This window comes from Coregonus clupeaformis, unplaced genomic scaffold (assembly GCF_020615455.1).
Source record: "Coregonus clupeaformis isolate EN_2021a unplaced genomic scaffold, ASM2061545v1 scaf0062, whole genome shotgun sequence".
Lineage (NCBI taxonomy): Eukaryota > Metazoa > Chordata > Actinopteri > Salmoniformes > Salmonidae > Coregonus > Coregonus clupeaformis.
The window spans coordinates 30,001-43,082 of NW_025533517.1; the positions used below are offsets into that span (position 1 = coordinate 30,001).

Sequence of the window (13,082 nt, forward strand, 5' to 3'; positions counted from 1 at the left end):
AATGTTATGAAGAGTGATCAGATGAATTGCAATTAATTGCAAAGTCCCTCTTTGCCATGAAAATGAACTTAATCCTAAAAAAAACTAAATCAAACATTTATCGGGTCATCAAGAAACTTGAAGGAGAGAGGTTCAATTGTTGTGAAGAAGGCTTCAGGGCGCCCAAGAAAGTCCAGCAAGCGCCAGGACCGTCTCCTAAAGTTGATACAGCTGCGGGATCGGGGCACCACCAGTGCAGAGCTTGCTCAGGAATGGCAGCAGGCAGGTGTGAGTGCATCTGCACGCACAGTGAGGTGAAGACTTTTGGAGGATGGCCTGGTGTCAAGAAGGGCATCAAAGAAGCCACTTCTCTCCAGGAAAAACATCAGGGACAGACTGATATTCTGCAAAAGGTACAGGGATTGGACTGCTGAGTACTGGGATAAAGTCATTTTCTTTGATGATTCCCCTTTCCGATTGTTTGGGGCATCCGGAAAAAAGCTTGTCCGGAGAAGACAAGGTGAGCGCTACCGTCAGTCCTGTGTCATGCCAACAGTAAAGCATCCTGAGACCATTCATGTGTGGGGTTGCTTCTCAGCCAAGGGAGTGGGCTCACTCACAATTTTGCCTAATAACACAGCCATGAATAAAGAATGGTACCAACACATCCTCCGAGAGCAACTTCTCCCAACCATCCAAGAACAGTTTGATGATGAACAATGCCTTTTCCAGCATGATGGAGCACCTTGCCATAAGGCAAAAGTGATAACTAAGTGGCTCGGGGAACAAAACATCGACATTTTGGGTCCATGGCCAGGAAACTCCCCAGACCTTAATCCCATTGAGAACTTGTGGTCGATCCTCAAGAGGCGGGTGGACAAACAAAACCCCACAAATTCTGACAAACTCCAAGCATTGATTATGCAAGAATGGGCTGCCATCAGTCAGGATGTGGCCCAGAAGTTAATTGACAGCATGCCAGGGCGGATTGCAGAGGTCTTGAAAAAGAAGGGTCAACACCGCAAATATTGACTCTTTGCATAAACTTAATGTAATTGTCAATAAAAGCCTTTGACACTTATGGAATGCTTGTAATTATACTTCAGCATACCATAGTAACATCTGATAAAAATATCTAAAAACACTGAAGCAGCAAACTTTGTGAAGACCAATACTTGTGTCATTCTCAAAACTTTTGACCACGACTGTACAACAACACAACACTGTCCAAACACCACTACAACATTACAGCCAACAACACAACACTGTCCAAACACCACTACAACATTACAGCCAACAACACAACACTGTCCAAACACCACTACAACATTACAGCCAACAACACAACACTGTCCAAACACCACTACAACATTACAGCCAACAACACAACACTGTCCAAACACCACTACAACATTACAGCCAACAACACAACACTGTCCAAACACCACTACAACATTACAGCCAACAACACAACACTGTCCAAACACCACTACAACATTACAGCCAACAACACAACACTGTCCAAACACCACTACAACATTACAGCCAACAACACAACACTGTCCAAACACCACTACAACATTACAGCCAACAACACAACACTGTCCAAACACCACTACAACATTACAGCCAACAACACAACACTGTCCAAACACCACTACAACATTACAGCCAACAACGCAACACTGTCCAAACACCACTACAACATTACAGCCAACAACACAACACTGTCCAAACACCACTACAACATTACAGCCAACAACACAACACTGTCCAAACACCACTACAACATTACAGCCAACAACACAACACTGTCCAAACACCACTACAACATTACAGCCAACAACACAACACTGTCCAAACACCACTACAACATTACAGCCAACAACTGCTGAACTACTCTCACCTCTCATGAGGCTGTGGGAACATTGTTATTCACTGCGACATTTTAGTGGTTCTAAAAACAATGTTTTTAGTTTTTAAAAATACCATAAACCTTATTGCAATCTGGCAGTTTTATTTAATTTTGAACTTTTCTTCAACAATGTGCGTTACAAGGAGGAGATAATTTAACTAGAAATTAGCAAACTGAGCAATACATAATTAGTGCTATTTTTAACACATATTTGTGATGAAAAGATTAAAATGAAATCATGCTGCCAGATTATAATGAGGTGTATGGTAAATGTAACACATTGCTTTCGCACAACGGAAATGTCGCCCTCGGTCTCAGTGTCCGTTCACAAGTCTGATTTGATACAGTAATTGTTCCTCCATGATATCTCTTCTAGCTGCTGGGTGTTTGAGCAGAGATAACCTCAATGTCTCTTCTAGTGCTACTATGGATTACCTGCATAGTAGCTTCTCTGTGCTATATGAAGACTAGGGTTGCCAAATTCAGATACATTTACCAATATTTTCAGTTTTTCGAGAAATGGATGTCATTATTACTTCCTTGTTATTCTGGGAATCATGATTACTGGAAGACCTGGACATTTTCAGGAAGTTATGGGATGTTGCAACCCTGGTGAAGGCTGTATTAGTTTTGTACTAACGGTGACCCCACTGTCCTCCCCTCTGCAGTCCGCTGGTCCTCACAGCTCTGTTTCACCAGTGGGGGGCGCTGCAGGGGACCTGCTCCATCGTACCACCAATAGAACCATAGAGGTCCTGGCCAGTACTGGCCTGACCACGAAGGCTGTTCTGACTGCCGTCAGCGACCACACATGGTGGAAGAACCAGCTCAACTACCTCCGACCACTACATGTAAGAACACACACAGATTTCACACACACACACACACGTTAGACACACACACACACACACACACACACACACACACACACACACACACACACACGTTAGACACACACACACACACACACACACACACACGTTAGACCACAGCTGGTGGAACTCGACTACCTCCGACCACTAAGACCGCTGTGTGTTTGTGTGTGTGTGTGTGTGTGTGTGTGTGTATAATGTGTGTGTTCATCTCCCCTGTCTCCAGTAGTGTTGCACGGTATCCCGGTACCACGGTAATATCACGGTACCAAAACCTCATGATACTTATGATACCAACATTTTAGAATATTCTATTATACAGTGAACAGTGTTTAGTTAATTCGATATGTGTTGTATTGAGTAGAAGTGTGAATATCAGTGGCATGTTTTCTGTGTAGCACATGCGTATACCGTTTAGAAAAGGGGAACAAGCGTCCGGGGGACGGAGCGAACTGGATGCTAGGTCACTGTATTCCCCCCATTTTAACCAGAGTTAGGGTAAGAGTACTACTCCACAAAGTGTCAATACAAGACTAAGATTGAATCCTACTACACCGGCTCTGACGCTTGCAAACTATTACGGACTACAAAGGGAAACCCAGCCGCGAGCTGCCCAGTGATGCGAGCCTACCAGACGAGCAACACTGAAGCATGCATGAGAGCACCAGCTGTTCCGGACGACTGTGTGATCACGCTCTCCGTAGCCGATGTGAGCAAGACCTTTAAACAGATCAACATTCAGGCCGCGGGGCCAGACGGATTACCAGGACGTGTACTCAGAGCATGCGCGGACCAACTGGCAAGTGTCTTCACTGACATTTTCAACCTCTCCCTGACCGAGTCTGTAATACCTACGTTTCAAGCAGACCACCATAGTCCCTGTGCCCAAGAAAGCGAAGGTAACCTGCCTAAATGACTACCACAAGGTAGCACTCACGTCGGTAGCCACAAAGCTCATCACTAAGCTAAGGACCCTGGGACTAAACACCTCCCTCTGCAATTGGATCCTGGACTTCCTGACGGACAACAACCTCTCCCTCAACGTGAGCAAGACAAAGGAGCTGATCGTGGACTACAGGAAAAGGAGGGCTGAACATGTCCCCATTCTCATCGACGGGGCTGTAGTGGAGCGGGTCGAGAGTCCACATCACCAACAAACTATCATGGTCCAAACACACCAAGACAGTCGTGAAGAGGGCACAACAACACCTTTTCCCCCTCAGGAGACTGAAAAGATATGGCATGTGTCCCCAGATCCTCAAAAAGTTATACAGCTGCACCATCGAGAGCATCCTGACTGGTTGCATCACCGCCTGGTATGGCAACTGTTCGGCATCCGACCATAAGGCACTACAGAGGGTAGTGTGTACGGCCCAGTACAACACTGGGGCCAAGCTTCCTGCCATCCAGGACCTCTGTCAGAGGAAGGCCCTCAAAATTGTCAAAGACTCCAGTCACCCAAGTCATAGACTGTTCTCTCTGCTTCCGCACGGCAAGCGGTACCAGAGCACAAAGTCCAGGTCCAAAAGGCTCCTTAACAGCTTCTACCCTCAAGCCATAAGACTGCAGAGCAATTAATCAAATGGCCACCCGGACTATTTACATTGACCCTACCCCCCTTTGTTTTTACACTGCTGCTACTCGCTGTTTATTATCTATGCATAGTCACTGTACCCCTACCTACATGTACAAATTACCTCGACAAACCTGTACCCCCGCACATTGACTCGGTACCGGTACCCCCTGTGGGAACATTCACTGCGACATGACAGTAGCCAACAGGCTGTATCCTTTTTAGACAGTACCCTGTTGGCTACTGTCAGGGTTCAGCCTGTACTGTCTGGTACTTCCTCAGTGTTCACTGGAAACGCGTGCAGGAAGTTGCAAAGAATTCTCACAACTTCAATTTTCCGCTCATATGACCAAAACTTCGTATCAAATCACATTTTAGTTGTCACATATACCGTGAAATGCTTACTTACAAGACCTTAACCAACAATGCAGTTCAAGTAATAGAGTTAAGAAAATATTTACTAAATAAACTAAAGTAAAAAATAAAATAAAAAGTAACACAATAAAATAACAATAACGAGGCTATATACAGCTGTATCCTGACAGTAGCCAACAGGCTGTATCCTGACAGTAGCCAACAGGCTGTATCCTGACAGTAGCCAACAGGCTGTATCCTGACAGTAGCCAACAGGCTGTATCCTGACAGTAGCCAACAGGCTGTACCCTGACAGTTTTAGACAGTAGCCAACAGGCTGTATCCTGACAGTTTTAGACAGTAGCCAACAGGCTGTACCCTGACAGTTTTAGACAGTAGCCAACAGGCTGTATCCTGACAGTTTTAGACAGTAGCCAACAGGCTGTACCCTGACAGTTTTAGACAGTAGCCAACAGGCTGTATCCTGACAGTTTTAGACAGTAGCCAACAGGCTGTATCCTGACAGTTTTAGACAGTAGCCAACAGGCTGTATCCTGACAGTTTTAGACAGTAGCCAACAGGCTGTACCCTGACAGTTTTAGACAGTAGCCAACAGGCTGTACCCTGACAGTTTTAGACAGTAGCCAACAGGCTGTATCCTGACAGTAGCCAATAGGCTGTATCCTGACAGTTTTAGACAGTAGCCAACAGGCTGTATCCTGACAGTTTTAGACAGTAGCCAACAGGCTGTATCCTGACAGTTTTAGACAGTAGCCAACAGGCTGTATCCTGACAGTTTTAGACAGTAGCCAACAGGCTGTATCCTGACAGTTTTAGACAGTAGCCAACAGGCTGTATCCTGACAGTTTTAGACAGTAGCCAACAGGCTGTATCCTGACAGTTTTAGACAGTAGCCAACAGGCTGTACCCTGACAGTTTTAGACAGTAGCCAACAGGCTGTATCCTGACAGTTTTAGACAGTAGCCAACAGGCTGTATCCTGACAGTTTTAGACAGTAGCCAACAGGCTGTATCCTGACAGTTTTAGACAGTAGCCAACAGGCTGTATCCTGACAGTTTTAGACAGTAGCCAACAGGCTGTATCCTGACAGTTTTAGACAGTAGCCAACAGGCTGTATCCTGACAGTTTTAGACAGTAGCCAACAGGCTGTATCCTGACAGTTTTAGACAGTAGCCAACAGGCTGTACCCTGACAGTTTTAGACAGTAGCCAACAGGCTGTACCTGACAGTTTTAGACAGTAGCCAACAGGCTGTATCCTGACAGTTTTAGACAGTAGCCAACAGGCTGTATCCTGACAGTTTTAGACAGTAGCCAACAGGCTGTATCCTGACAGTTTTAGACAGTAGCCAACAGGCTGTATCCTGACAGTTTTAGACAGTAGCCAATAGGCTGTATCCTGACAGTTTTAGACAGTAGCCAACAATAGGCTGTATCCTGACAGTTTTAGACAGTAGCCAATAGGCTGTATCCTGACAGTAGCCAACAGGCTGTATCCTGACAGTAGCCAACAGGCTGTATCCTGACAGTTTTAGACAGTAGCCAACAGGCTGTACCCTGACAGTTTTAGACAGTAGCCAACAGGCTGTATCCTGACAGTTTTAGACAGTAGCCAACAGGCTGTACCCTGACAGTTTTAGACAGTAGCCAACAGGCTGAACCCTGACAGTTTTAGACAGTAGCCAACAGGCTGTATCCTGACAGTTTTAGACAGTAGCCAACAGGCTGAACCCTGACAGTTTTAGACAGTAGCCAACAGGCTGTATCCTGACAGTTTTAGACAGTAGCCAACAGGCTGTATCCTGACAGTTTTAGACAGTAGCCAACAGGCTGTATCCTGACAGTTTTAGACAGTAGCCAACAGGCTGTATCCTGACAGTTTTAGACAGTAGCCAACAGGCTGTACCCTGACAGTTTTAGACAGTAGCCAACAGGCTGTATCCTGACAGTTTTAGACAGTAGCCAACAGGCTGTATCCTGACAGTTTTAGACAGTAGCCAACAGGCTGTATCCTGACAGTTTTAGACAGTAGCCAACAGGCTGTATCCTGACAGTTTTAGACAGTAGCCAACAGGCTGTATCCTGACAGTTTTAGACAGTAGCCAACAGGCTGTACCCTGACAGTTTTAGACAGTAGCCAACAGGCTGTATCCTGACAGTTTTAGACAGTAGCCAACAGGCTGTACCTGACAGTTTTAGACAGTAGCCAACAGGCTGTATCCTGACAGTTTTAGACAGTAGCCAACAGGCTGTATCCTGACAGTTTTAGACAGTAGCCAACAGGCTGTACCCTGACAGTTTTAGACAGTAGCCAACAGGCTGTACCCTGACAGTTTTAGACAGTAGCCAACAGGCTGTATCCTGACAGTTTTAGACAGTAGCCAACAGGCTGTACCCTGACAGTTTTAGACAGTAGCCAACAGGCTGTATCCTGACAGTTTTAGACAGTAGCCAACAGGCTGTATCCTGACAGTTTTAGACAGTAGCCAACAGGCTGTATCCTGACAGTTTTAGACAGTAGCCAACAGGCTGTATCCTGACAGTTTTAGACAGTAGCCAACAGGCTGTATCCTGACAGTTTTAGACAGTAGCCAACAGGCTGTATCCTGACAGTTTTAGACAGTAGCCAACAGGCTGTATCCTGACAGTTTTAGACAGTAGCCAACAGGCTGTATCCTGACAGTTTTAGACAGTAGCCAATAGGCTGTATCCTGACAGTTTTAGACAGTAGCCAACAGGCTGTATCCTGACAGTTTTAGACAGTAGCCAACAGGCTGTATCCTGACAGTTTTAGACAGTAGCCAACAGGCTGTATCCTGACAGTTTTAGACAGTAGCCAACAGGCTGTATCCTGACAGTTTTAGACAGTAGCCAACAGGCTGTATCCTGACAGTTTTAGACAGTAGCCAACAGGCTGTATCCTGACAGTTTTAGACAGTAGCCAACAGGCTGTATCCTGACAGTTTTAGACAGTAGCCAACAGGCTGTATCCTGACAGTTTTAGACAGTAGCCAACAGGCTGAACCCTGACAGTTTTAGACAGTAGCCAACAGGCTGTATCCTGACAGTTTTAGACAGTAGCCAACAGGCTGAACCCTGACAGTTTTAGACAGTAGCCAACAGGCTGTATCCTGACAGTTTTAGACAGTAGCCAACAGGCTGTATCCTGACAGTTTTAGACAGTAGCCAACAGGCTGTATCCTGACAGTTTTAGACAGTAGCCAACAGGCTGTACCCTGACAGTTTTAGACAGTAGCCAACAGGCTGTACCCTGACAGTTTTAGACAGTAGCCAACAGGCTGTATCCTGACAGTTTTAGACAGTAGCCAACAGGCTGTATCCTGACAGTTTTAGACAGTAGCCAACAGGCTGTATCCTGACAGTTTTAGACAGTAGCCAACAGGCTGTACCCTGACAGTTTTAGACAGTAGCCAACAGGCTGTATCCTGACAGTTTTAGACAGTAGCCAACAGGCTGTACCCTGACAGTTTTAGACAGTAGCCAACAGGCTGTATCCTGACAGTTTTAGACAGTAGCCAACAGGCTGTACCCTGACAGTTTTAGACAGTAGCCAACAGGCTGTATCCTGACAGTTTTAGACAGTAGCCAACAGGCTGTACCTGACAGTTTTAGACAGTAGCCAACAGGCTGTACCCTGACAGTTTTAGACAGTAGCCAACAGGCTGTACCCTGACAGTTTTAGACAGTAGCCAACAGGCTGTATCCTGACAGTTTTAGACAGTAGCCAACAGGCTGTATCCTGACAGTTTTAGACAGTAGCCAACAGGCTGTATCCTGACAGTTTTAGACAGTAGCCAACAGGCTGTACCCTGACAGTTTTAGACAGTAGCCAACAGGCTGTATCCTGACAGTTTTAGACAGTAGCCAACAGGCTGTATCCTGACAGTTTTAGACAGTAGCCAACAGGCTGTACCCTGACAGTTTTAGACAGTAGCCAACAGGCTGTATCCTGACAGTTTTAGACAGTAGCCAACAGGCTGAACCCTGACAGTTTTAGACAGTAGCCAACAGGCTGTATCCTGACAGTTTTAGACAGTAGCCAACAGGCTGTATCCTGACAGTTTTAGACAGTAGCCAACAGGCTGTACCCTGACAGTTTTAGACAGTAGCCAACAGGCTGAACCCTGACAGTTTTAGACAGTAGCCAACAGGCTGTATCCTGACAGTTTTAGACAGTAGCCAACAGGCTGAACCCTGACAGTTTTAGACAGTAGCCAACAGGCTGTATCCTGACAGTTTTAGACAGTAGCCAACAGGCTGTATCCTGACAGTTTTAGACAGTAGCCAACAGGCTGTATCCTGACAGTTTTAGACAGTAGCCAACAGGCTGTATCCTGACAGTTTTAGACAGTAGCCAACAGGCTGTATCCTGACAGTTTTAGACAGTAGCCAACAGGCTGTATCCTGACAGTTTTAGACAGTAGCCAACAGGCTGTATCCTGACAGTTTTAGACAGTAGCCAACAGGCTGTACCCTGACAGTTTTAGACAGTAGCCAACAGGCTGTATCCTGACAGTTTTAGACAGTAGCCAACAGGCTGTATCCTGACAGTTTTAGACAGTAGCCAACAGGCTGTATCCTGACAGTTTTAGACAGTAGCCAACAGGCTGTATCCTGACAGTTTTAGACAGTAGCCAACAGGCTGTATCCTGACAGTTTTAGACAGTAGCCAATAGGCTGTATCCTGACAGTTTTAGACAGTAGCCAACAGGCTGTATCCTGACAGTTTTAGACAGTAGCCAACAGGCTGTATCCTGACAGTTTTAGACAGTAGCCAACAGGCTGTATCCTGACAGTTTTAGACAGTAGCCAACAGGCTGTATCCTGACAGTTTTAGACAGTAGCCAACAGGCTGTATCCTGACAGTTTTAGACAGTAGCCAATAGGCTGTATCCTGACAGTTTTAGACAGTAGCCAATAGGCTGTATCCTGACAGTTTTAGACAGTAGCCAATAGGCTGTATCCTGACAGTTTTAGACAGTAGCCAACAGGCTGTATCCTGACAGTTTTAGACAGTAGCCAACAGGCTGTATCCTGACAGTTTTAGACAGTAGCCAACAGGCTGTATCCTGACAGTTTTAGACAGTAGCCAACAGGCTGTATCCTGACAGTTTTAGACAGTAGCCAACAGGCTGTACCCTGACAGTTTTAGACAGTAGCCAACAGGCTGTATCCTGACAGTTTTAGACAGTAGCCAACAGGCTGTATCCTGACAGTTTTAGACAGTAGCCAACAGGCTGTATCCTGACAGTTTTAGACAGTAGCCAACAGGCTGTATCCTGACAGTTTTAGACAGTAGCCAACAGGCTGTATCCTGACAGTTTTAGACAGTAGCCAACAGGCTGTATCCTGACAGTTTTAGACAGTAGCCAACAGGCTGTATCCTGACAGTTTTAGACAGTAGCCAACAGGCTGTACCCTGACAGTTTTAGACAGTAGCCAACAGGCTGTACCCTGACAGTTTTAGACAGTAGCCAACAGGCTGTATCCTGACAGTTTTAGACAGTAGCCAACAGGCTGTATCCTGACAGTTTTAGACAGTAGCCAACAGGCTGTACCCTGACAGTTTTAGACAGTAGCCAACAGGCTGAACCCTGACAGTTTTAGACAGTAGCCAACAGGCTGTATCCTGACAGTTTTAGACAGTAGCCAACAGGCTGTATCCTGACAGTTTTAGACAGTAGCCAACAGGCTGTATCCTGACAGTTTTAGACAGTAGCCAACAGGCTGTATCCTGACAGTTTTAGACAGTAGCCAACAGGCTGTATCCTGACAGTTTTAGACAGTAGCCAACAGGCTGTATCCTGACAGTTTTAGACAGTAGCCAACAGGCTGTATCCTGACAGTTTTAGACAGTAGCCAACAGGCTGTATCCTGACACTTTAGACAGCAGCCAACAGGCTGTACCCTGACAGTTTTAGACAGTAGCCAACAGGCTGTATCCTGACAGTTTTAGACAGTAGCCAACAGGCTGTATCCTGACAGTTTTAGACAGTAGCCAACAGGCTGTATCCTGACAGTTTTAGACAGTAGCCAACAGGCTGTATCCTGACAGTTATAGACAGTAGCCAACAGGCTGTATCCTGACAGTTTTAGACAGTAGCCAACAGGCTGTATCCTGACAGTTTTAGACAGTAGCCAACAGGCTGTATCCTGACAGTTTTAGACAGTAGCCAACAGGCTTTTAGACAGTAGCCAACAGGCTGTATCCTGACAGTTTTAGACAGTAGCCAACAGGCTGTATCCTGACAGTTTTAGACAGTAGCCAACAGGCTGTATCCTGACAGTTTTAGACAGTAGCCAACAGGCTGTATCCTGACAGTTTTAGACAGTAGCCAACAGGCTGTATCCTGACAGTTTTAGACAGTAGCCAATAGGCTGTATCCTGACAGTTTTAGACAGTAGCCAACAGGCTGTATCCTGACAGTTTTAGACAGTAGCCAACAGGCTGTATCCTGACAGTTTTAGACAGTAGCCAACAGGCTGTATCCTGACAGTTTTAGACAGTAGCCAACAGGCTGTATCCTGACAGTTTTAGACAGTAGCCAACAGGCTGTATCCTGACAGTTTTAGACAGTAGCCAACAGGCTGTATCCTGACAGTTTTAGACAGTAGCCAACAGGCTGTACCCTGACAGTTTTAGACAGTAGCCAACAGGCTGTATCCTGACAGTTTTAGACAGTAGCCAACAGGCTGTATCCTGACAGTTTTAGACAGTAGCCAACAGGCTGTATCCTGACAGTTTTAGACAGTAGCCAACAGGCTGTATCCTGACAGTTTTAGACAGTAGCCAACAGGCTGTATCCTGACAGTTTTAGACAGTAGCCAACAGGCTGTATCCTGACAGTTTTAGACAGTAGCCAACAGGCTGTATCCCTGACAGTTTTAGACAGTAGCCAACAGGCTGTACCCTGACAGTTTTAGACAGTAGCCAACAGGCTGTATCCTGACAGTTTTAGACAGTAGCCAACAGGCTGTATCCTGACAGTTTTAGACAGTAGCCAACAGGCTGTATCCTGACAGTTTTAGACAGTAGCCAACAGGCTGTATCCTGACAGTTTTAGACAGTAGCCAACAGGCTGTATCCTGACAGTTTTAGACAGTAGCCAACAGGCTGTATCCTGACAGTTTTAGACAGTAGCCAACAGGCTGTACCCTGACAGTTTTAGACAGTAGCCAACAGGCTGTACCCTGACAGTTTTAGACAGTAGCCAACAGGCTGTACCCTGACAGTTTTAGACAGTAGCCAACAGGCTGTATCCTGACAGTTTTAGACAGTAGCCAACAGGCTGTACCCTGACAGTTTTAGACAGTAGCCAACAGGCTGTATCCTGACAGTTTTAGACAGTAGCCAACAGGCTGTATCCTGACAGTTTTAGACAGTAGCCAACAGGCTGTATCCTGACAGTTTTAGACAGTAGCCAACAGGCTGTATCCTGACAGTTTTAGACAGTAGCCAACAGGCTGTATCCTGACAGTTTTAGACAGTAGCCAACAGGCTGTATCCTGACAGTTTTAGACAGTAGCCAACAGGCTGTATCCTGACAGTTTTAGACAGTAGCCAACAGGCTGTATCCTGACAGTTTTAGACAGTAGCCAACAGGCTGTACCCTGACAGTTTTAGACAGTAGCCAACAGGCTGTACCCTGACAGTTTTAGACAGTAGCCAACAGGCTGTATCCTGACAGTTTTAGACAGTAGCCAACAGGCTGTATCCTGACAGTTTTAGACAGTAGCCAACAGGCTGTATCCTGACAGTTTTAGACAGTAGCCAACAGGCTGTATCCTGACAGTTTTAGACAGTAGCCAACAGGCTGTACCCTGACAGTTTTAGACAGTAGCCAACAGGCTGTATCCTGACAGTTTTAGACAGTAGCCAACAGGCTGTATCCTGACAGTTTTAGACAGTAGCCAACAGGCTGTACCCTGACAGTTTTAGACAGTAGCCAACAGGCTGTATCCTGACAGTTTTAGACAGTAGCCAACAGGCTGTATCCTGACAGTTTTAGACAGTAGCCAACAGGCTGTACCTGACAGTTTTAGACAGTAGCCAACAGGCTGTACCCTGACAGTTTTAGACAGTAGCCAACAGGCTGTACCCTGACAGTTTTAGACAGTAGCCAACAGGCTGTATCCTGACAGTTTTAGACAGTAGCCAACAGGCTGTATCCTGACAGTTTTAGACAGTAGCCAACAGGCTGTATCCTGACAGTTTCAGACAGTTGCCAATAGGCTGTATCCTGACAGTTTTAGACAGTAGCCAACAGGCTGTATGTATCCTGACAGTTTTAGACAGTAGCCAACAGGCTGTATGTATCCTGACAGTTTTAGACAGTAGCCAACAGGCTG

At 45.9% G+C, this 13,082-nt stretch overlaps 1 protein-coding gene across 1 annotated transcript in view; it reads left to right on the plus strand.

The window, feature by feature from the left end:
- nbas (NBAS subunit of NRZ tethering complex) overlaps positions 1-13,082 on the plus strand; it is a gene marked incomplete at its 5' end in the record, with an annotated part of 175,661 nt that overhangs the window by 20,029 nt on the left and 142,550 nt on the right. The window contains one exon of the mRNA XM_045212901.1: positions 2,563-2,745. Within this exon, the coding sequence (XP_045068836.1) occupies positions 2,563-2,745 (183 nt within the window). The remainder of the gene's footprint in view (positions 1-2,562; positions 2,746-13,082) is intronic.